Consider the following 26,005-nt stretch of genomic DNA (forward strand, 5'->3'; position numbering starts at 1 on the left):
ATTTTGTCTCATTTGTTTAATTGGGTTCCCATTCCAAAGGGAACTCCACGTTGCATTAGCTGAATGCTGCGGGAAGCGCCGATATCTGAAGCTTGTGTAACATCATGTTTATAGGCCTGCCGTAATCAGGTGACGTGGCAATTAAGCGTGTTGCGTGATATATAAATGACACCTGTGAACCGCGCGGTCAGAGTTTTTATCTTCAGCGAGACTGCATGTTGGTCGTTTGTGTAACGCTCGCAAAAAGACTCTTCATTTCCTCTCTATCTTTTCCAAAAAAAAAAGAAAAATCTCTTTTCTTTTCTGTCCCTTTAAAAAAATGGGAGAAAAGTATGAGTGAGAGAATTCAGGAAGTGGGTTAATCCTTGCTCCCGTTTCATCACGGGAAGGACTGCACACCTTCTGTGTGAAGTATCTAGGGTGGAGCACGCCATGGCAGCCCGGGAGAGGTCTGACTGTGCGCATTGTGAACGCCTTACAATTAGGCCGCTTCACTCGTGACTCGCTCTCTTCTCGGACGAAGGGAGTTGGGTTTCAGAGCCTCGCGGATCTGGGCCGGGGATCTCGTATGGATTTGGAAGAAGAGTCAGCCTCTATCTCTTGCTCTGTCTTCCAGATCAAGTTCTCCGCTGGATTTTGGAGCTCGGGTCGCCACTCCTCCTTCCACTATGGAAAGCCAAAAAAAACCCAACCCCAACACACACGAAAAAATAAAAATAAAATAATAATTCCTCTCCAACTCCGAGAAGACAGAAGGGTGTGCTAATAACTGAGAGCAGCATATAAAGAGCTGCTTGAAGTGATTACTAAGGCTGGATGAGCTTTTTTCTCCCCAGTGAAAATAAATCCCTCACACTGCAGAAAACTCCCCTTTCTTCCTGAAGTGCATGACAAAATATCACACTTCTGGGGGAAAACCATGCATAAGCCGTATTTATAACCCCGCAATTTCGGATTATTCGGCCATCGTGGGGAATGAACGGCATGGCTATTTAACTATGCTGAAGGTGGAGGAGGCACTTGCGAGCTACCTCTCTCCATCGACGGCAGGTAATTTAGGGGGGCCGGCTTTGTCATCCAAAGGCCACCGTGGGGTTGGTGGGCAAGGCCTATGCAGTAGTGGGTCTTGCTTGTGGGTCACTGCAGACAATGGCAGTGTTCAGGCCTACCAAGCAGACCTGCTGAGTAAGCTTGACATATGGTGGCATTCAGCCAGTTCCTTCCCTGTTGTGTCGAGTTCACCTGGACATCCATGAGTGGAGCCTGGGCCAGCGCTAGTGCGAGGGAGGCACAGAAGGCGAGTAGGGCAGCCCGACTCCAACCGCAGACAGCCAGGGGAACTGGGCGGCCACAGTTGCGGCCTGCTACTAGGCCTGATCTGAGAATGGTCATAAAGGCTAAGCAGACAAAGGAGGAGGGGTCCTGAGGGGCCGTAGAGGGATGTATCAGGGGACATGAGGTTGTTAGGGCAGTTAGACCCCAGTAATACTGTAGGGCCTCCCCTACCCAAGGCTGTCCCAAGTTTTCAGTGTTCTCTGGTCAGCGAACTGTCACAGGGCAACAAAAATCTGATGCTTTCTCTCCAATAGAATGTGGAATAGTTAACATCACTAAAAGATCGTCTGGCAGCATGGAAACTACTGCCAAATGTGTCTCCATGGTTTCTGTCTACCGTAGAAAAGGGTTACCGGGTCCTGTTCAGAGCTTGACCCCCCCGGTTCAGAGGTGTGCTCACCACAGTAGTCAGCACAGAGCAGAGCCCGACATTAGCACAGGAAGTAAGATCCCTCTTGAACAAAGGGGCCACAGAACATGTACCCTGTTCCCTGAGGGAGGGAGGTTTTTACAGCCTTTATTTCCTGGTCCGCAAAAAAAGAGAGGAGTATGCGGCCAATTTTAGATCTGCATCATCTGAACTGTACTCTTCAGACATACAGGTTCAAGATTCTGATGCCCAAACTTATCGTTCCACAGATTCAGTTTGAGGACTGGTTTGTGACTATAGATCTAAACGGTGCATATTTCCACATAGAAATATCGCTAGCTTTATCCCCTCGCACCTTCACAAAGTGCATGGATGTCATTCTGGCTCCATTGTGACTCCAGGGCATCCGTGTACTAAACTTCCTGGATGACTGGTTAGTTCTAGCACGATCCAGGGAACTGGCAGTTCAACATCAAAATGTTGTTCTCGCTCACATGAAGAGCTTGAGGCTCAAGTTGAACCTCAGAAAAGTATGCTTTCTCCAGTGCAGTGGACAACTTTTCTAGGGGTTATAAGGATTCTACTACAATGAGGGCATTTCTATCCCCAACATGCGTAGGTTAATCCTATCAACATTGAGCAAGATAAAGCTGGATCTTGGCATCCCCTTCAGTCACTACGAGAGACTGTTGGAGCTTATGGCAGCAGCAGCCAACATCATACTATTGGGCCTATTGCACAGGAGACCGTTTCATTGGTGGCTGAAAAGTTGGGAGTTTCATACTCTGAGAGTATTCAGTGTCACACGCCGATGCCTACATGCTCTGAGAATTTGGAAGTGTCCCCAGTCTCTAGCCTTGGGTCACACTCCAGGGGTGTCTCCTTATCGCAAGACGGTAATGACAGACACCTCCCTCACAGGCTGGGGTGCGGTCTTAGACGGCTGTTCAGCTCATGGTCTCTGGAGCGGCCCTCATCTGGAGTGGGATATAAATTGCCTAGAAACACGGGCCATATTTCTAGCGCTGAAATTCTCTCTTCCTCAATTGAGAGGTCACCATGTGTTGACAGACAACACAGCAGTGGTCTCATATAGCGACCACCAGGGAGGATTATGTTTGCGCCCCCTGTTCAGGAAGGCGCAACTAAATTCTTCTCTGGGCAGAGGGAAAGTTTTTTCAGTGTGTGGGGCAGGGGGTGAGGCTCAGGGATTGGTGGCTCCATCCACAGGTGGTGGAGTCCATATGGTGGAAGTTTGGCCAAGCGGAAGTGGATGTGTTCGCCTCCGAGGAGACAACACACTGCCCGCTGTGGTTCGCCTTCACTCCTCCTGCACCAATAGGGCTGGACACTATACTGCATATGTGGCCGAGGTCACATCTATATGCTTTTCCCCCGATCGCTCTGTTCCCACAAGTATTACAGCCTGGATATACATTCCGGCCCAGGGTGAAGTATCTTGCAGTGACCCTCGGGCTCGGATCTTTTTGAACAGGCCGTACCCTCAGTATGACGGAGTGGGTATTCTCGTTCCTGCAGCATTCGGCTAACGCAATGTGGAGTTCCCTTTGAAAGGGAACATCTGGGTTACGCATTTAACCCTGTTCCCTGAGAAGGGAACAAGATGTTGCGTAGCTATGTCATACTGGGGCATGCCTGTGAATTGTGTCTTCGCTTCAGATAAAGAGATAGAGGCTGACGGCGAGGTTCACAGGTGTCGTTTATATATCACGCGACACGCTTAACTGCCACGTCACCTGATCACGGCAGGCCTATAAATAGGCATGATGTTACATAAGCTACCAGATACCGGTCACGCGCGAGGGCACTTCCCGCAGCGTTCAGCTAATGCAACATCTCATTCCCTTCTCAGGGAACAGGGTTACATGCATAACCCAGATGTTCTCTATATCTACTTTTAGGACTTGTGTGAAAATCTGATGATGTTTTGGGTCATATTTATGCAGACATATAGCAAATTCTAAAGGATGCACAAACTTTCAAGCTCCACTGCAAGTTAGGTGCAAGTCATGACTCAAAGTTTAAAATTTTTCTGGCATTCAAGGTCCATACCACCAATTGGATTCACTCAACTCAATTCCATAGTGACATTACACTGCATCCAGACACCATTGTAACTAAACACTACTGAAAATGGAAACTTAAGTGTATGAGAGCTTAAAATTCTGGAGGACCAGCAAAATGAAAAAGCACATAAATAAAGAAGCTGTCTAGATAAAACTTCAGGATGTGAAACTGATTTTTGTTCTGCAGGGGAAAGGGGAAGAAGAAGCATTAATAATAGTATAATAAAACAAGACAGGTATAGTACAGCAGAGAGCAATGGCTTTTCACTGGCATAAATAACTTCTAAAGTACTGCAGACAGCCAGACGTGGCAATGAATAGGACATAAACAGTAGGGGCTGTTCAATAACTCTGAATATAATGAACACCAGTTATTCATACACCTGCTGATTTACTATGCAGCCGAGTCCTTTACATACAATAGAAACACAGAGACATGTGTGAAACTAATCACACACTCACTCTCATACATAAATAATACAGTTATGTCAAGAAACTGAAAACCTCAGACTCACTGATTGAGGAATGCAAACAGGTATCTCATGACGATGATGATGGTACGTGGAAGAGTGACTATGATCTGCTGAAGGTGATGGACTCTTTCAGCAGATGACTCGAGCTCTGAAACAAACACACAAATAAAATATTTTTCAGATATCACATTTGCCTTTCATAATCGCTTTACCAACTGTTGCCAAGTTACTCTAATCCATGAGTATTTATTTGGTGCAATCCATTTTCTTTTCCTCATTCAGTTAAATTAGTGTGACATTGAACACTGAAGACATGCAATCATGTAGCACAGAAGAGAACTCACTAATGGTGGAGATGAAGTCCAGGAAGCGTTCCTTTGGGAAGATTGGGTTCTCCAAGCCTCTGAAGTACAACTTCAGAACCCCTGCCACTGAGTTTATGTCATGATCACTCTGATCGTCGATAAGTGGGTCTTCACCTAAAAGAGGAAATACTCAGTGTGTTCATAATTCATGAGGCTGTACTAGTGCAGAAGTTCCTCAACTGCAATTTCCTGATGTTTATCCATTTATATATGCTGGGCAAACATGAATGGGAAGAGGGCTATGAATAAATTATTGCATAACACACAACAAGGGCTATGTGTCTAAAATACGGTATGTGGTTAAGGAGAAAAAGCAGAGCCATGAGTGAAAAGCTACTGAGTTGGATAATGAATATTTCTTACATTTTTTGTCTTACATTTACATTTATTCATTTAGCAGACAAATGAGGAAATACAAGCAAAGCATTGTGTCAAGCAGAGAACACTACAAGTAGTGCTACCATACAAGATTTCTAATCGAGTGCTAGAGGAGCAAAGTGAGGAGAGGTGTAAGAGCTAGTGTAAGTGCAAGTAAGGGGTTAGTTCATGGAAGAGGTTGGTCTTTGAAGGTTCAACTGAAGGTTGTGTTTGTAGGGGTGTAATGATACACACAATTCAAATTCGACATGATATGATACCTTTTCAATGCAGCAAACATAAGAATTGCCTGTATATATGTCTTATGCAGGCAATGGATTTGAACTCGCGATCTACCAATGATAGGATGGACGTGTTTCTCTTGCCCCACTCAGAAGCTATTGTGCTCTTATTTATTTGGCAGATTCTGCATACTGTAACGATTTGCCCTGCCATTCACTGGCAGTCAGTATTGTAACTTACAAGGAAGTGCTCCCTTACACCAGACCTTAAAGATTTGGGCAAGTTTTCCAGCTCATGCATGCAGCTGACTTTGCTGCTTTTCCAAAACTAATATGCTAGTATGCAAGTATGCAAATATGTGGGACATTAGCTTGTGAAAAACTGCATGCTTAGGATAAGCTTGTGTTTTTTTTTAAACCCCTGCAGCCTCTCCTGATTTGAGGTGAAGATGAAGCTACTTTTTCAGAGGGAGTGTGTGCTTGATTAAGCTTTATTATACCTCACGTAATATAAGCAGTATTGTACGACATACAACCTACTTTATTATGAATGTATTCATATTCTGTTGAATGTATTCTTTGATTTGTGGCGGTATCAATTCGAGATCTTTGTATCAAACAATACATCTGTTATGTTAATTGTTACATAATCTTTTCTGACACAAGCTAACGAGTTAAAGAAATAAAAGCAATTTGAAAACACGTATGCTTCCTCCCCTGCAAACCCACCTCTCTCAAATGAATTTTTGATATCGTTGACTTCCACCTGAGATCCAGGAACTCGGAATATGCCTTGCTGCTGCAGACCTGAAATAGAAAATGAAAAATATGACACCAGAAAGACTCAAGGCATGCCAAGGCATGCCATTGAAAATGCATAACATAAAGCAGGGAAATGCAATATGGCTGTAAAGTGTCCTTCTGTTCCATGAGACACATGCCCTCCTGCTTTTGAGGGACATGTGGTTTCTATGATAGCTACTCTGGTCAGTTTCTGAGATTTCATTAGATAGGGAATGCCACTAGGCCAGAGCAGACATGATGTGTCAGGTAAAGGAAATGAAATGAGGATGGTTATCTGACTCAGTCCTATGTCACAAAAGAGAAGAGTTTGGAATGAAACAGGAAGACTGTGATGGTCTGCTCATGTTGTTATGTGTGAAAATGTGTGGACATGTTGTCCTGGGAGGAGGAACCATTACACACATGCAGCTATAGAGCTCGGTCGAGGATATTTTTCAACTGGGAGTTAACAGAGATGCAATAAATCACACAGCTGTCCAGTTTTACTGCTGCCCAGTGTTCAGACCATAATATGCCATCTAATTTACTTAATACTGCCCTCCTTTTTATTACCCAAAGGACACAGATTAGTAACAAATAAAAAACCAGCTTCAGTGCCATCAGAATTAGCAGTGGCAATGAATCTTGAGGCACTGTTGAAAATTCCAGTACAATCATAACTCTGGACCTGAGTGTCTGAAACACTGCTGGCTGCATCTCAAAATACTCTAAATACCATAACATAAATCATAGTATTATACTGATGCATGGCTGGTGTTTTTATTGTTTGTGGACAAAACCCTTTCTAAGAAATCTTATACTCCAGAAACAAAAATCAATAACTACACACAGTGTCTCATATAAACAAAAAATGGCTTCCTGTATCTTTATCAATCAATATCACTGAATCCACTTTCACTGCGACTGAGTGGAAAAGCCATATTCCACTGACTTTACCTCACCCACTCTCCAACAGATGGCACACTGGAAGAACTGTCTCCTTACAAAGCTTCCAACAATCACAAAACTTTCAGCAGATGCATCTGCACAGATGAGTATTCAAATTAGCATCTGCGCTAAATCTACATATCCTCCACCCTGCCGTTTAGTGTGCATAGCACTCTCCATGAATGATAAGAAAGAGCTGTGTTTATAATAAAAATGAGAGCTCACTTACAACCAATAAGAGCTTCTAAGAAGTGCAAACCAAACTTAAATCTGGACTGCTTACCATACAGATTGATGTATCGAACGCAGCTTTCCACCACAAGAGGAATGGGCTGACCTGAATCCTGAGAACAGTGATGTGAAAAACACACACACACACACACACACACACACACACACAAGTTATAATATGGCTTATAAATAAACTGTAATGGTGGTATGTCTTCACATGTATGGAAGTAGTTGCCAAATAGAAGAAATGCAGACATTTTTGTGATCTAATAAATGAAACCAAGATAAATCATGTCAGATCTTTTTCCAGCTTTAATGTGATATAACAACCAACAGAATTCACTTGGAAAATAGAAAACTTTTCAAATAGAAAAGTTTTAGGAAAAAGTAATTCCACAGGTTTTTGATAGTATTTAGTTCTGGGCTCTGACTGGGCCATAACAAAACATTGCTCTTTTTCTTCTGAAGCCATTCCTTCATTGACTTGGATTTTTTTGAAGGTGACATTTTTCTTCATCTTCAGCTGTCTAACCGAGTCGTGTAGCTGTTGTGCTAAAATAGACTGGCCTAGTTAGTCCTAGCTAAAGAGAAACAGATCCATAGCATAATGCTGCCACCACCATGCTTCACTGTGGGTGTGGTGCTCTATGGGTGATAAGCTGTGCCAAACATATATTTTAGAATTATGCCCAAAAAGTTCTACCTTTGTCTCATCAGACCATAACAAATTTTGCCAGATGCTTTGGCGTGACCACGTAGGTTTTTGGCAAAGTTTGGATGGGCTTGTTGATGGCCTTCATGGTGTTCCATGATACATCTAATCCTTTGGAAATTCTTTTGTATCGCTCTCCTGATTGATACCTCTCCATAATATGCTACATATGTACATGCTTTATAGAAAGAACTTCCTACAGAAACAACTGATCTTTATTTGGGGTTAATCAGAATCAGTTCACCGATGACAGGTGGACAATAAAAAGCACAGTCACATGTCCCATTATAAAAGGGTGTACACACTTGTGCAACCAGGTTAATGCAAGTTTTTTCTTTTTCTTTTTCCTAAAACGATTCTATTAGATTTTCACTTGAATTTTGTTGGTAGCTGTATCACATTAAAGTTGGGAAAAGATCTGAGAGGATTTATCTTGGTATAATTTTTTACATGACAAAACCTTGCAATTATCAAGGCTCTATAGACATTTTATATCTATTGTATGTATGTATGTATGTATGTATGTATGTATGTATGTAAATATGAATGTGTATGTGTGTATGTACAGTGCCATCCACTAATATTGGTACCCTTGGTAAATATGAGCAAAGAAAACTGTGAAAAATTGTCCGTATTGTTGAACCTTTTTATCTTTTGTTCAATATAGGTGTGCAACAATTATCGGCACCCTTTTAGCCAATACTTTGTGCTACCTCCCTTTGCCAAGATCACAGCTCTGAGTCTTCTCCTATAATGTAGGATATGCTGGAAAATACATGGCAAGGGATCTGAGACCATTCCTCCATACAGAATCTCTCAAGATCCTTCAAATTTTGAGGTTGACACTGGTGGACTCTCCTCTTCAGTTCACCCCACAGGTTTTCTATGGATTTCAAGTCAGGGGACTGAGATGGCCATGGCAGGACCTTGATTTTGTGGTCAGTAAACCATTTTTGTGTTGATTTTGATGTATGTTTTGGATCATTGTCCTGCTGGAACATCCAACCACGGCCCATTTTAAGCTTTCTGGTTCTGGAGGCAGTCAGGTTTTCATTTAATATATGATGATATTTGTCCATGGCGCCATGTATCCTAAAAACTGTCCAGGTCCTCTGGCGGAAAAACAGTCCCAAATCATTAAAGAGCCACCACCATATTTAACCGTGGGCATGAGGTACTTTTCCATATGGCTACCTCTCTGTGTGCGTGAAGACCACCTCTGGTGTTTATTGCCAAAAAGCTCTATTTTGTTTTCATCTGACCACAGAATCTGATCCCTTTTGTTCCACTCGTCTCTGGCAAGACCCTTGAAATATTTTTGGATGAGAGTAGAGGTTTTTTCTTGAAGCCCTTCCAAACAACTTGTGGTGATGTAGGTGACTTTGGATTGTAGTTTTGGAGACTTTCTGACCCCAATACACAACTAACTTCTGCAAATCTCCAGTTGTGATCCTTGGAGATTTTTTGGCCACTCGAACCATCCTCTTCAGTGTGTTGAGACAATATAGACACACGTCCTCTTCCAGGTTGATTCATAACATTTCCAGTTTACTGGAACTTCGTAATTATTGCCCCGATGGTGGAAATGGGCATTTCCTAGTCACCAACATGTACAATTTTTTAAAAATATCCATGGGAATAAACTTCAAATATATTTTTCTCATATGAATTCATAGGGGTGCCAATAACTGTTGAACAGTGATAGTTAACAAAGTGTTGGGTTTTTTTTTTTTTTGATAAACCTGTGTTTGGTTTATATCCATGAGAGCAGAGTGTTTTTTTGTGATTTTTTTAACAAAAGATCAAAAAGTTAAACAATAAAGACAATTTTTCATAGACTTCTTTGTTCATATTTACCAAGGGTGCCAATATTAGTTGAGGGCATTGAGGCTTTGGGTTCTGTTAGTTTGTTGGCATTTATTTAAATACATTCAAATATTCAAGTACAGAATATGACTGAATTGAAACTTTGGGGTTTAAAGCATGCAGAGTCATTATAGAAAAGAACAGCACATTAGGCACATCTGTTCTCAACAAATGTTCATTTCCAATTAAAGTATATGTTAAGTATATGTTAAAAGCGATTATAAGGTCAGTGTACTTGTTGTTTATTCTATTTTCATGTCCATAAAAAAATGAAAAATACAACGAATTGCTCTATGATTATTGTGTCAAAATCCAGGTGAGAGAAAAAAAAATCAAGTAATTAAAAATATATAAATATATTGTCAGAAATAGCAGATAAATCCATTCAAAAAACTTGTGTTTCTTTGTAAATTAAAAACATGGGTCAGCAAAACGGGTTGATGCTAATTGGGCCATAAATCCTTGGTCTAGGCCAACCAATACACCTACAGTATGGCTCTTTAGGTTTAGGTAGCTTTAGGTTTTGTAACTGTATTCTAAAATAATTATAGACAAGGAGGGAAAAAGATTTTCCTATACAAAAAAACATGATCTTGTCACATGATTGTGATGAAACAAAAGGCCTTTCCTCAGGGACTATTAGGAGATTCTGTGCTGAATATTTCTTAAATAATTCACCTCTAATTCCAAACACATTTGGAATTAGAGGTGTAAATAAAACTATAAATGAGGCAAGCCCTGGCAGACCTAGCTGCCTCTGTATTGACAACTGTATTGATGTAAATAATGTGTTTAGCTCTTTTGGGGGTGTGAAGAGGCCAAACATCCTCATGATTATAAAAACAAATCCTGAAAACAGTTGCTGTGGGTAAGATTAGCATAATTGATCTTCTGTAATAGGCTATAAAAGTGGGGGGGGGGGGGTGGTTAAGTAGGGATGCTCTGATCAGGATTTTTGCAGCCGATACCGATTACCGATTTCTTGTTGACAAGTTGTATATTATGTTGTAGATAACTATATAATTTGTAGTAAAACTATATAAGTTGTAGATAACTATATAATGTTGTAGATTGTTGTTTTAATTGAGAATCAAATAAATAAGCACAGTACATATTCATTTTACAATGAACATTTGAATAGGCCTTTAAAAATAGACGGCAAATGGTGAATTTTTCAATGTTTCTTGAGGCCTTGTAATATTTCCACACTGGTGATGACATGACTGCAGCGCTAAAGTTTAATGTCATCATGTGTTTCACGCCCTCACAGGTTTTACATCATCAAATTGCGATCGGTTCATGAGATCGGCCAAATTTAGAGACTACCGACCGAGTCATAGAATGTGATTATTGGCCGATACCGTTCGGCGGCCGATCGATCGGCGCATCCCTAATCATAAGCAATCTTTCCAATAAACATGAGGATGTTTGGTCTCTTCTTACCATCAGTACAGAGGTAGCTAGGTCTGCCAGGCCCCTGTGCTTCCTCATTTAAAGCTTTAGCCACTTTTATTTCCATAGTGGAATCACAGAGTCACTGGCTAAGAGTCACAGGCATACTGGTTGTCCGTGACTTATGACTAATGATTTAAGGCCTTATAGGCAACAGCGATATGACTTACGTTTTCGTTTTTCCTGCCTGGATTTTGAAACAATGACTGAATAACCATTCATTTTTTTTCCATTTCTGTTGCTGACACAAAATAGAATGAACAAAAGGTGCACGGACCACTGAACTCACTTCTGATTAGACAAGTGAGAATGTCCATTTGTTCACCAGTGGCATAAGAAACCAAAATGACACTTTTGTTTTTGCTCTGTGCTAATGTACCTGGTGGCGAATACGGGCATTCCTTCTTCCCCTAGGACAGAAAGCAGTGGCGAGAGGAGCAGAGGGGTGAGAAAAGCAAGACAATCACAGATTAGGAAGGAACGACAGGATCGCCATGGAGACGACACTGTCGTCCTGAGTCTCAGAGCGGTTGCTGGAATGGCTCAGGATGCAGCACAGGGTGGCACATCTATCATATAAACACAGCTAATCCTGTTTATTTGTTTAAAAAAAAAAAAGACATTTCTGTGTGTCAACTGGTTTTCGTGTGTGAAAACCACCCTTATAATCTGCATCATAACTGCCAGGAGAAGAAGGAGGCGTGAGTTACAGGAAGGCACAAAGGAAGGGAGCTAGCGAGTGCTAAGGAACAGAGGATAAATAGCCTGCGTGCCACAGTCAGCCCTCCATTCCAGTAGAGAGTGCTGTCTATAACAACATGGTACCTTAATGAAGGTCTCCATATTTCCATTAAACAGCTTATGATTATAGACGGAGCGTGGCCGGGGTTTCCGTAGTTTCTGTGGTTTCGGGGGTAGGGTAGGGGGTCTGGGAAATGAATACGGCAAGAAGGAACAAAAACACGCACACACACACACACACACAACACCAAATGTAATGAAATATTACACCATGCAATGTCTAAAGTCCAAATGTCTACCTGAAATCTACAAATTTGATTAACTCAAAAGAAAATGTTTTAGTGGCTAATGACATGTTTAAATAAATAACAGCGTTAGCGTGTTTCACCTTAATAAAAAATAATTATGATCTCATTAATGACCCCTCATACCAACTGTAGAGAAGGTGTGTTCACCAATGTTAAGTGGCTTTTACAGCAGCCTGGTACAGAAACACACACTGTGCTAGGAAATGCTTAATTGCTTTCTAGAGTTGTGACAGCCCACACAACCTGATACAATATCACACTGAACTGCACTTAGCTGTAAATGCCAGGAAAACTACATATGCTGGTGTTTATGTTTAGTTCTGGAGTTATTCTTCAAGGTTAGCCACCACAGTTATTTAGGAGTCATTCTTTCTATGCACTGACTTTTTTCTCCCTGACGAAAACATCTCATATTAACTACAAACCCTAGTTTTGACTGCATTTATTTGTGCACATCCTGAAATGTTTAAGCTGACAGTTTTTTGGTTATTAATAAGTAATACATTGTACTTTTAGCAATTTATAGTAGAGATGCACCGATGTATCGGCCAATAATCTGTATCGGCCGATAAAGGCAATTTTTCCGGCTATCAGCCATGGGCTGATAGTTTAAAAACATCCGATGACCAGGGCCGATTATATCCTGTCAATCAAAAGAGGGCGGGAAAACACATCGAATTTGTGCTGTGTGTAAAGATGATGTCTCTTGTGTGGAATTACCTTGAATTGGGTGACAATTACAGGAGGTAAAAAACAGGAGGTTTTTTAGAATTCAGTCAATTCATTCTGTTAATATGAATTAATAACATTCAATAAGTTAAGAAATCTTACTTTAATCTTCAGAATTTAGTTCATGTTTTAATGTTAATTAGAGTAATGTGTTTTCTGTTTATGAGACCAGTTACTTGAGACAACTTGTTGAAATGGAGAGAATAAAGGTTTTATTTGCATTTCCTTCAGAATTGTGGAATTAATTATTATTAATATAAAAGAAGGCATAAAAGGCAGAACCACCAATTATCGGTACCGACTGATATCACTCTGAATAATCGCTATTGGCTGAGAAACTTAGTATCGGTGCATCTCTAATTTACAGTCATATTTAATGTTGTAGAACATTAAATTCATTCACGTTATCACTTACATGATGGCAGCTATAAACAGTCGTTCTTACACAAGCACCTCCCATGTCTTATTGTAGTTAATAAGACAAACAAACAGCTTGTCATGTTACCAAGAAACTGCAGAGTGTTAATTCGTCTATCTTGAAGACTTTTATGTGTCGGCAAACGTAAAGTAACAGCTTTACCTGTGACTGTTAAAGCTCTGACAATGGAGACTCCTCCCAAAAAATGCTAAACATCTCCTAACAGAAAACTTCACCATATTAACAGTTACACACATTTTTAATCTGTGTATGAGGATTGGCCACCATACAAGGCCCTGTGTAAGTTGTCTATATGGGAACAATTATATATTAGAACAAGCGCGGTAGCAGCGCATGAAAGGAATGACCCACGTAATGCTGCTATCATAGCTGTAAACATATAAACAGAAGTTCACAAGACATTCCTTAATTAGTCCGTACAGGAGTCCATAGAGTATTTTGTGCTTAATTTTGCTGCAGATTTTTTCAAAATTTGCGCTGTAATTTGTGGGTTTTTTGTGCTTTTTTGTGGAAAACCACTTGAATTGGTGAAATTGCAATTGCATGAAATCGATGCAATGATGCTTGTTGGTAAATGAGACCTTTTTAGCTGTACTCATGTTCAACGAACGGGAATTGAAGAGGGCTTTGGATGAATGTGTGTTGTGTTGATGTCACATAATGTGCCTTATTGCAGAGTTTACTTGATTTTGCGTTCATTTCTGTGATCGCAAAATCCTGGAGGGACTTAATAATGTAAACGTTTCAGAAAGGGTTAATGGTTCAAAGTCGTAGCTGATGAACAGTAAATGTCCGCCTCTGGAGCAACGGTATGTGCCATAGCATTTTACTCAGCAGTTTGAACAGGTTTTCAGGAGTATGTGCACAGATGGTGGCTGACATCTGCTTGCCAGCGGACGCTCTATTCTCTCTATCGCAAAGAATGGCACAGCTTTTCTAACTCTACTCAGTGAAAGTACCGAACCTGCCAATGACAGCTTGGGGACAAGTCCTCTTCGACCGCTGTGCAATAACTAAGTCGGGCAGGCCAAGAAAATAAATATTTGCCTTTCCTTCCATTTCTTTCTTTGTCACTGACTTGTTCTGGATTGTTTGTTCAGCTGAATGAGGATGCAAAGAGCGGACTAAGAGAGACATTTTTAAATGAGAAAAAAAAAAAACTACCTTCTGAATTGTAGTACATTTTGCACCAGTTTTCACACTTTTTTTCTCTAGGACAAATTAGCTCTGGAGTTAGATCAAAAACATGCAATTCATATCTTTGCCTAAAGAATTTAAATATAAAGTGAGAACTGGGTATCTATAGTTATAACATTCTCTCAATATATCTTCCATTTCTTCTTAACCCAGATAGAACTTTATAATACTACAGTCATGATTAGTACTTTTATATATTTTAATGATCTATTATCATCTAGCAGTGAATAATGCACTGCGTTTAGGTTAGGCATTAGGGTGTTGTCATTACTGCATAGTGCAAGTAGCTCAAATGTGAATTAAACCAGCAGTATACAGTATATCAACATTAGTGCTTAAAATTGGAGTAATCATTTTCGCATGTAAAACTTGATTATTTAGTGTTTAACACTTTCAGGTATGTACAATCACATGAAGTGTCACTTCAATCAGGAAAAATGCTCTAAAGAACTAATTTTCCCAAAGGTCTTACCTTGTCGTTCCACACTCAGCCCTTTCTCCTGCAAAAGAGGGAAAGAATAATTTTTTTCTGTAAAGCTGCTTTGAGACAATGTCCATTGTTAAACGCGCTATACAAATAAAATTGAATTGAATTGAATTGAATTGAAATGAAGAATTTGGGGGGGGGGGGGGGAGAAGGGGGGAGGGAGATCAGAACTATTATAAGATGTTGTGCTCTAAGCTGTAGACCTTTGATGGATTGGGTGTGGGGTTTTAGTGAAAGTGACCCAGTCTATTGAGAGAAGGATGAATGGGTGAACGGCATCCCTGATATATAGACAAAGGAGTGCTCTGGTCGCTGTAGAAACCTTAACAGTTCCCTGTGGGGTGCTAGACGGCTCGCAGGGGTGAGAAACAGGAACGTCTGCGTGTGGATGTATGTGGTCAATTAACTGTGCTGCATTTGTCTGAAACATGGCAATGTAAAAGACTAAAAAAGGGTTTTGAGGAAACCGACAGACACACCCACAGTGCGTCTGTCACATATAGTCCCAGCAGCCATCACTGGACCAAAAATATGCTAATAGAAAAAGAGGGTGTGTCCCTTCACTGAACAGTGGTACACAAGGGACTATCTAAAAATGAATCCTATGGCTATAAAATGAATCAGCGTTTTAAAATAAACAAGTGTTGAGCAACTTCTTCAAATAAATATGATCTAGGCCATTATATTTATGTCAATGTATCACCAGTATGAAATAAAAAATACAATGGAAAAAATCATTTTACATTTTTTCTTCTGACAAATGTAGAAAAAACAGAAGCAGGGTAACGACATTTTTTTCTCTGAGTGCTATAAAGCATTCGTGTGAAGAAACAGTGCATTTCCTGTTAGTTATTTTCCAGAGAAATAGCTCAGCTGAAGCGCCACAATAATAATCCCTTTTATAAAGTGTCCAGCCCTATTTACCACTTAGTGTTCTCTTTTTCTAATTCCATATCTATGAAAGCTCCAAAAGACCTACTAGGATAATTTTACTCCAAATAATTCTACTTGCTTATCTGCTGTGAATGTCATTGAGGTGCTTTTCTCAGAGAAAGCTTTTTTGAGCAGCCAACCGAGGAGGAAAAAAATCATTCAGAAGTTGCTGGTTGAGAAGGAGCCCAATTTGAAACATTACTCCGTTTTTTTCAGATTGCTGGATTATGCCCCAGTTAGCTTTTAGACTTTTGGCCATGTCCATAGATATGGTGATGACACCAGCTGGCACGTAACTCGTCAACCATGAGGATATCACTACAGCTGAGTGCACCTAGTAAGCCAGATCATCTAATACATCTAGGATCAATTAGGTGAATAATTAAAAACAGGGGTTGTACCTGCAGTCACCATATGTCTCACTCACACACACACACACACACACACACACACACACACGTTTAGCTTGTGGCCAAAACAGGACCCAGACGTCTAGCCCTCCCTGTCTGGTCTGATTTGGTGTAATTGAGTGCCGGGGCTGCTGGGTAGCAGGGGGGCATATTTGTCTGGGAACATCCATACGCATAGCAGGTCTCAGCTGGGTTCTTGCACACTGCGCCGCCATTAGATTAAGACACAGCGCACAAGCAGCTGCCCAAACGCTCATGCTGATTGATTGGGTGCAAACTGCCCATAATAGAGCTGCCAAAAAATCAGGATGAGGGTTTCTCTCTATGGAGAATGGAAAAAAGAACACCTACTTCCTTACTCTAGGGTGGCCTGTAAGTGCAAAATACATTAAACAAACCAAAATAACATAAAAGCAAATCAGAAAATGCTAAACAAAACTAAACACACAACAACAAAATCAAACAAATGTGATGCTCATTGCTGATTGGCTACAGTGTGCGCCATTCTCAGAGACCTTGAAAGCTGGAGGATGTTTACAGTAAGATGACCATAAATGAACGTCCTGATGCTTTTATTCATGCTTAGAGTATTTTATGATGTTATTTTAAATATGATTTCACAGCATTAATATGAGTATAAAATTGGAGTGGGCAAAAATTCTTGAAGGTATTTCTACAAAACACAATATGTATTACCAAAATTATATATCTATTACATATATGTATATGTATTTCAAAATTAATCAACCTTCATGGCAAGCATCTTAAGTACTTAGTAGAGCACCCTTTTGCTGTTATGACCTGCTCCAAATGAGATGCATAGCTTCTGGCAGTGTTCCTGACGAATCTTAACCTATTCCTCATTAGCAATGGCCTCCAGTTCAGTAATATTCTTGGGTTTGTGTGTTGCAACCACCTTCTTCAAATCCCAACAGAGATGTTCTATGGTGTTCAAGTCAGGTAACTGTGATGGCCCTGTAGAATCTTCTAGGACTTCTTCTGCAACCAAGCCTTGGTGGAATTTGAGGTATGCTTGGGATCACTGTCCTGTTGGAAAGTCCAATGACGCCCAAGCTTCAGCTTCCTCACAGACGGCATGGCGTTTTCTCCTAGGATTTCCTGATACTCCAATGAATCCATCTTGCTTTCCACATGCTGCAGGTTTCCAGTGCCAGAGGATGCAAAGCAGCCCCAGAGCATCGCCGAGCCACCACCATGCTTGACTGTGGACAGAGTGTTGTTTCTTCCTTCTTCTTCCTCCAGACATACTGCTGATCCATCATGCCAAAAAGTTCCAGTTTTGTTTAATCGCTCCACAGAACATAATCCCAAAAGGTCTGTGGCTTATTTATATGATTTTGAGTCAACTTTTCTTGTGCTTTTGGGTCAGTAGTGGTGTACATCTTAGTAGTGGTGGAGTTCTGGCATGGAAACCTTCTGAGTTTAGTACACGCCTTACTGTGCTTGCTGAAACCTCCGTGCCTGTTGTCTTTCTGCAGGTCTTTGGCAGTCACTCGAGGGTTTTTCACAACCTGCCATCTCAGAAATCTGGTTGCAGCCGTTGACAGCTTCCTTTTTCTGTCCTGTCCAGGTATTTCCAAGTATTTTCTACCCCAAGCCAGTTCAGATATTTCATGTGTTCCAGCTCAAGCATACCTGATGCAACTAATGAAGCCCTTGATTAGTTGCATCAGATGTGCTTGAGACAACACCTGTTTTGCATATTTGTGCTGTTGTGAGAGAGTCTATTCAGGGGGTTGAATAATTTTGAAACTGGAGAAATAATGATAAGTTGCATTTTCAGTTGAATTTGAGGAAACCACTCAAAGCATTCTTTGTGTTGAACTCTTTCAATTGCTTTTGTTTTGTTTGTTCATTGCAAACAGCTGAAAGTCTGTAAATTTTGACAATAAACCTGATTCGCAATGGGGGTTGAATCATTTTGATTGCAACTGTATAGTGCTGCATTTTTTTAAAAAAATGTATGATACTATTTAATGTCTGTCAAATAAAATTAAGTAATAAAAAAAATTAAATACATTTTTACAAATGTTCAACAATGAAAAGGAGAAAACAAATACATTTAAAAAATTTTAAAGATTATATACAAAAAGTTAACATCATATCACCTGCTTCCAGTCAGTTTGGGGGGAAAAGAATTTAATAAAAAGATATCACAATATCCATGATATATTAGAAAAGTGTATTTTGACACTTTATCACGATATTGATATTATATCTTTGATATTAGGCAGTATATTGCCCAGCACCAATAGAAGCTTGGTTATTCAGAAGAAAGAATTACTCATCACTATAATAGCATGAGTAAATTTGCATTAAATCCTTTTTGCCAGGCTAACTACATAACAGAGTGAAAAAATGCAGCTCTCCAATCAGCATCGGGCATATCGTGCTCAATAAGGACCTACCCTTTCTGTTTTCAGTTAACGCTGATGTGTTTCTGAAATTGCTGTTGTGTTTTAGGTTTTACTTGTTTAACCTAATTCGCGCTCACATTTTTGTTTTGTTAACGTGTTCTGCACTTACACCATATTACGCAGCGTATTAACCCTTTCCTAACTTCCCCCAATAATATAGTGAGCAGATAGGAATTAGGACCTGGAGAAAAGCTGGACCACCATCTTCTTTTAATCACCCATTTGAACCACAAACACTCTTTAAAGACCAGGCATGAAAGGAAGCCTTTCAACGACACTCTTCATTAAAGTGCTGGCTCTCTCTCTCTTAATTTGACATTATCCTGCAGTGACCAAAGACACAAAGAGAGACCTTTACACAAGGTCTGACACTTGGCATTTAGCGCTCGTTATGCAAGCACTCACCTTCCCCCAGCGTCTGCTTCAGGAGGTCGTGCTTGGCCTGCAGTTTAATGATGAGGTTGCTTCCGTTCAGGTACTCTTTGAATTTCTGCACACACAGATGATGATGTTAGGGAGCTAGTGATTATAACACAAGCTGACAGTGACACAAAGGATAGAGTCGCTCGCTATGGCAGATCAAATTTTGTTGTGTATTTTGCACGGCAATAATTCAATACGTTCTCTAAGAAGTTTAATTTCCGTTGTTGTTGCTAAGCCACGAAGCCTCGTCCTGAGAGTTTTATGATTTCATTTACGATATGAGAATTCTGGGTAGACTTTCATTTTCAGTGTATCAGTTTAAGACGTTGTGTTCTATGATTAGATTACAAAAGTGATATCTTGCATAGTAAATAAAAAAGACACAGGTTATTTTATAATTTATACTACATACCTGTGGGCCTCAATGTAGGGTCAGGGGAAAACCAGCGGTTCAGTGAAGCATTGCCAGCGGGTCCATAATTTTTTGTCAAAGTACTGAGTTTTTATAGTTTAGTATAGTATACTAGTTTACTATAATACAGTATAGTTGGACATCCTGTATCCTGTTTGACTGGTCATTTGAACTGAATGGCTTTAATCCAAACCTCATTAACAAACCTCAAACACGAGCAGGCCTATAAATAATCATAAATCTTATGATAATTTAAAAAGTTATATATTCAGTAATGAAAAGCTCTATGTTTGAACCAGACAACAGTTCATTCCAGAACATACAACACAAAATAAATAGCTCAAGCATACATATAAATAATTAGTTGGATTATGTTTATAAAATAAATCTATGCTGATGGGGTCTAGGGAATGTATTATACAGTTAATGGGCTGCAAAAAGAATGAGAACCCTGCTATATACTAAACTGCTTGGGCAAAATAATAATAATAATAATAATAAAAACTTAATGCGTGTCATGTATCAAGTAGGGAACTCTGGACTTCATTTCCCAGCAGCCACTGCACCATACTACATCACTGTCACATGACCACCTGCATCACGTTTCTGTTTAACGAGCACTCCATTATAAAGCCACTGTTTGTACTGCTTCCTTGTCTTACGTATCGTCTATCTATGCTTTTGTCCACGCTTCCATGTTTAGTTTTTGCCACAGTATTTTGCCTCGTGTTATTGTGTCTTTGTATTTTGTTTGTTTGTTTGTTAAATGTTAGAAGATCTGCGCTTGCTTCCATATCCATCTTTATAACGTGACAATGCGCTCCTGGATGAAAATAAATCAGCATGATGCTGGCCAAACTCTGAGTTTGCCTTTATCCAACACTGTCCCTCCCAAATACTCTTTATATTGTCTGTGCTGAAAGACCAGGGGCATGAGGAAGCCCTTCCAGAATAACTGTAAAGTGCACAGGGCCAAATCTGTATTCAATGAGCATTATGCAATACTAGGACACTTCAGGATTTTAATTTGCAACAGCATGTTAAACACTAAAATAATGCAAGGGTTGGAGTAACTAAACATTAAGAAAGAAATTAGACATCCAATATTTTTTTTTGTCTGCTAAGCTTACTGTAGTAAATACATTTAACAATTAAATGCATTTAAAGTGTATCATTGTAGAACTTAATCATGGATGCCGTCAAATCTTTGAACCAATAAATACTAATAATAAGAACAAGGCTTTACATAAAAGTTCCCTTAAGTAACATTATTGAACACAATTCATATTATTTCAGAACTGAGGCTGTGTAGTAAGTTTTAATATTTAAGCCCGGAAACCAGTGTTCATTTAGTTATCAACATTTATTAACATGTTGTAATTTAATTACTGCTAACTTATGTGGACTCAAGGGATATTTAGTCACGGATTGAATAAACATTATTCAGTGCAGGTGATTTCATTAAAATTTAAACAAACGTCACATAATGTGTGTTAATGTACTTTATTACTTTGTCAGGTTAGTCATGATTTATTGATGCTGAGGTTCATTGTTAATTAATGAATGTTATTAATGTCTAATGCAGTACATAAGGCTAGTTAAGGGAACCTTAATGTAAAGCATTACCAATAGAACTACTTTGAATACAGTGTCTGACTCACTGTGAAGTAGAAGAGCTCAGTCTCCTGCTGGTTGGAGCGCCTCTTTGCGATGTTCAGTTTGCTCATGTAGCCTTCAGACGCCACTGATTTAACAGACTCTGTGGATCGGCTGTGCTGGAAGGCATCAGACACGTCAAAGTCCTCAACAGTCAACATGTCCTGCAGCGTCTGCATTGTCGCATCCAGGGTCTTGCGCACCTGAGCAGCAAAAAAAACAACAAAAAAACATGACACATCGTTTAACAGCAACACTTTATCTCATCTGTATCTGTTCTGTAACGCGAAATTTATCCAGTCTATTGCTGTCTGTGTGCATTGTTAATTCCCATATAATTCCCAATGATATAGTTAGAGCAGCCTGACAGCTTGAAATGATATTATATTTTTTATATTTTTCTTGATCTACTTGTATGCAATAAATTCTGGTCTATGTAAATTCTGTTTTCACCAAACAGCCGTGAAAAGCATCTCACTGCACGTCATACTGTGTATGGTTGTGTGTGTGTGTGTGTGTGAGAAATAAAATTAGAATTTGAAATCATTTAACCGTCCACTGGATGTTATCTGTATAACTCCTTGTAAAAAGTTGCTGCTATAAGCCAGGCATGAGAAAGCAGTCCTGTGCAGGATCAGTATTCTGGTAGATGGCATTGAGCTGTTTTGTATTTACACATGCCATCATTTTGGTAACTCAACTGAAATAACCTTGGTACTGGAAAACTGCTACTTGTATTGGCACTACCAAAAGAAATATAATTAATGATTGACTAAAAGTTTCTCAGATTATCAGATCAGACTCAAGTAAATGTGGGTAATTATCAGATGTTTTGCTGTTATCATAATAAATACTGCGTGTGCTAGTATGTAATGCTGATGTCTGATCATGACACACCCCTACCTCTGTGGTCCCTCTCATCCTCCTGACCTGCTTGATTCACATTGATAACTCTTCTACTTGGCGCTTTCTGCACTTGTGTCTCACTCTCTGATGTGTGGATGGTCCTACATGGGTATGCTAAAGACGTCCCAAAATCAGTATGTCTCACACTGACTATATTTACATGCACATCAATATTCCGATAGTAATTGGAATTTGGCAATATTAAATCATGTAGTAAATCATGTAATGTAAACACCACAATCCCACTGCCTAATTCAGATTAAGACAACATTCCCCACTTCTGATTCCCACCCCTCGAATATGCCTGTTTTAATTGGAAATTTGTTACATGTAATCACCTTATTCAGAAAATCAACTGAAAGGAGATACATGCACATGCTCAGTCTGCAAGGAATTGTGGGTAGCAACGGCAGTATTTGAATCTAGCAGGAAATAACTGCGGGAAAGGAAAAGCACATGTGTAGATTGGCATACTTTCACCATCCATGTTTACAGGAATATTCCGATGTCTGTATGCATATAAACATCACATTCAGAATATGGCTGCAACCCGATTATAGACCTTAAACAGCATTTGATGTGCATGTAAACGTAGTCAGTGACTTTGTTTACATGCACATCAATATTCGAATATTAATCGGAATTTGCCAATATTCTAATTAGTATTGAGTCACGTAAACACCACAATCCGACTGCCTTATTCAGATTAAGACAATATTCTGATTCCCTAAATTCCGATTCCCCACCCCTGGAATATGCCTGTTTTAATAGGAAATTTGTTGCATGTGAACACATTATTCAGAAAATCCAAAGGATATACATGCACGCTCAGTCTGCAAGGAATTGTGGGTGCTACCAGATGCTTAGCTGTAGGCTAGGTATTTAGGAATGGCAACTCAGGCATTCTTACACCACCCATGTATACATGAATATTCTAATGCCTGTACGCATACAAACATTGCATCCAGAATATGGCTGCAACCCAAATATAGATCATAAAAGCAATCTGATGTGCATGTAAACATAGTCACTGTCTTCGGTGCATAATCTCGCCTCGACACTGTAGACCTGTACCTAAGAACTGCTGCCGTAATCATGAAGACCTGCTGATACTGAACATCCTTTCAACACACTTAGTACTGAATGAACACTATCTAGGGTCACCCAGAAAAGGATGGGTTCCCCTTTAAAGTTCTCAAGATTTCTTCCTCATTTAATTTTTTTTTTAGCTTGCTCATTAGGGATTGAAATCTAAATCCAGATTTCTGTAAAGCTGCTTTGTGACAATATCTATTGTTAAAAGTGCTATACAAATAAAATGGAATTGAATTAGTAATGGTAAGAATTAATGCTGGATTTTTGTAAATGTGTATATTAGGGAATTATATCCAATCCAATATTTAAATGTTGTAGGCATGCCATGCCACTTGAGAGTGTATTTTATATTTTTATTGCACACTGCCAATGCATATGTAAGAATGTAAGCAAGAAAGATTTTGTAAGCTTTAAAATGTTGAAGAGTGAGGCCTTATTCAGTCTTCTTTTCATTTCTCACTTTTAATAGCAGTCACAGAGTTTGTTACATCCACCCAAGAAATTTCCACACCACGACCATAAGCCTAGCTTATGGAGGACAGACTCCCAAACAACCCTGGGGTGAAATATAATTCATGTGAACAGCTGAAAATGAGTACTGTCTGACTACAACACAGAAGATATGTAAAACTGTCCCATGACTCTATTGTGAAGCTCTCAGATAAATGTGGCATATTCCCTCCCTGACACAAATCGTCCATTATGACCTGGTTAAGAGACGCACAGTGATAAGGGCTGGATAAAGCCATCAATATTCGCAGGTTGGGCTATTATGGAGTCGATTAGCATCTTCGTACACTTAGTAGGAATTCATGGCATGTCGCCTTCTCCTACCCGGCCGCAAAGAAGCACTTTTATGAATTCAACTCTTTCACTTCAAAAAGAAAGAAAGAAAAAAAAAACGACATCATTAGCAGAAAGGGAAAGCTAAAAATACTCCATGTTCCCACACACGATGAATTGAATCTTGGAAATTAAATCAGTGTGGTTGCCAGTGTGATGCATCCTCCTGAGTACTTCAGAAACAACAGAGCCTGAGAAACTTTTCTGAGTAAAGCTAAGGGCTTTCTAAAGAGAAGACTTGGTCAAAGTTCCCATCTGGCAATGCTACAGTGAAGAACGAGTATCTCCGCAGTGTGCAGCATAATTGAAAGCCTCAGCCTGGATGTTTTTGCCATCAATGTGAGGTTATTCAGGATACCGTAAGGAGACTGAAATCGTTTTCAGTACATAAAAAATGAATAAGCTGGTTTTGTTAACTTATTCATTTATTGCATACAGATGGGACTTAAAATAGAGATGGATACTATCAAGACACTTAGAAATTGAAGTGTTAGAAATATCTGAACAGTGTCAACTTGCCTTGGCTTGCTTTTACACTTTATTTAGCCTTGATTTCCAAGCAAGCTGGGTTTAAAAAAAAAAAAAAAAAAAAAAAAAAAAAAAAAAAACATTTCCTTCAAGACTGAGATTGAGGTGGCATTTATTTCATGGGTCTTCCATCCTGGGAATCCTGGGTGCTGATTCAAAGGTCAGCTCATGTCTGGCTCAATTGATCTGCGTCATGTTTTCTCTAATTGATCTGATCCATATGGTGCATGACCCTAATTAGACTACAGTTAATAACACAGTCAAATCAAAATATAGCAGTCACTAGTTAATTAATGCATACTAACTGGGATGATAACTGTGGCCTTTAGCTGTATGTGGTGCAGTGTAATGTTACAGCGTAAAAAAAGGTAAAGGTTTGTGTAAATATATGCTTCAGACATGGGGCTCACCTCCTCGTTCTCGATCTTCAGTGTAGCCAGGCGGGACTGCAGCTGATGGTAGCGCATCAGGAGCTCTGTCTGAACTGGCTGCTGAGCACTCACCTGGCACACCTGACACACACAAACACGTGCTCATAAAATGGTGGCTTAATGACATTCAGCTTTAGCCTTTAATTCACACTCGTTTCATGGTAGACTACTACACTTACACAGTAAACACTCAGTACCTGTTGCTAAAGTGGCACCCTCATGGATACACCCTTACTACCTTGCAGTATTTATTTTTCTTTTACTTTTACTTTCAAATTTAATCCAATTAAAGTCACAACTGTGGTCTTTAAACATATTATGTACTTTAAATCATTTTAAAGGCACACTCTATTCACGTTTCCAGGTGAAACATACATACTAAAGATACAAATGTACCCTTCAGGATACTAATCTAGTGACAAGGAGAAGTACAATCAGAGATTGCAGTTCTTTATACATACCAGCAGTCTGTTAACATTACATACTTTGACGCCTCAAGGCCATATTGCACACAAATGTAATCTTAGAATAAAATGATATTGTTTTTGTATAATGATATATTATTTGGTAAATATGTGACCATCTGGAAAAATCTGTCCAATGATGATGCAGGTAAATTCTGGCAAACAGACAAAAAATTAGGTTTTGGCCAAATTATTTTGAACTTTGACACTAGAGTTGTTTGTACAGTGCTGTGAAATAGTGTTTCTTCTGTTTTTATGTATCTCTCATACTAAATAGTTTTAGATCTTCAAATGAAATACAACATAAAGGCAACCCGAGTAAACACACCATACAGTTTTTATTT

The 26,005-nt window shown here is 39.5% G+C and overlaps 1 protein-coding gene across 1 annotated transcript in view; it reads right to left on the reverse strand.

The window, feature by feature from the left end:
• srgap3 (SLIT-ROBO Rho GTPase activating protein 3) overlaps nucleotides 1–26,005 on the reverse strand; it is a 144,930-nt gene that overhangs the window by 19,268 nt on the left and 99,657 nt on the right. Inside the window, exons 8-16 of the mRNA XM_053636879.1 lie at nucleotides 25,177–25,278; nucleotides 21,400–21,597; nucleotides 19,309–19,393; nucleotides 15,108–15,135; nucleotides 12,047–12,149; nucleotides 7,244–7,304; nucleotides 5,959–6,036; nucleotides 4,610–4,744; nucleotides 4,308–4,413 (exon numbers count right to left, since the gene is read on the reverse strand). Of these exons, the coding sequence (XP_053492854.1) occupies nucleotides 4,308–4,413; nucleotides 4,610–4,744; nucleotides 5,959–6,036; nucleotides 7,244–7,304; nucleotides 12,047–12,149; nucleotides 15,108–15,135; nucleotides 19,309–19,393; nucleotides 21,400–21,597; nucleotides 25,177–25,278 (896 nt within the window). The remainder of the gene's footprint in view (nucleotides 1–4,307; nucleotides 4,414–4,609; nucleotides 4,745–5,958; nucleotides 6,037–7,243; nucleotides 7,305–12,046; nucleotides 12,150–15,107; nucleotides 15,136–19,308; nucleotides 19,394–21,399; nucleotides 21,598–25,176; nucleotides 25,279–26,005) is intronic.

This window comes from Ictalurus furcatus, chromosome 11, assembly GCF_023375685.1.
Source record: "Ictalurus furcatus strain D&B chromosome 11, Billie_1.0, whole genome shotgun sequence".
In the NCBI taxonomy this organism is placed as follows: domain Eukaryota; kingdom Metazoa; phylum Chordata; class Actinopteri; order Siluriformes; family Ictaluridae; genus Ictalurus; species Ictalurus furcatus.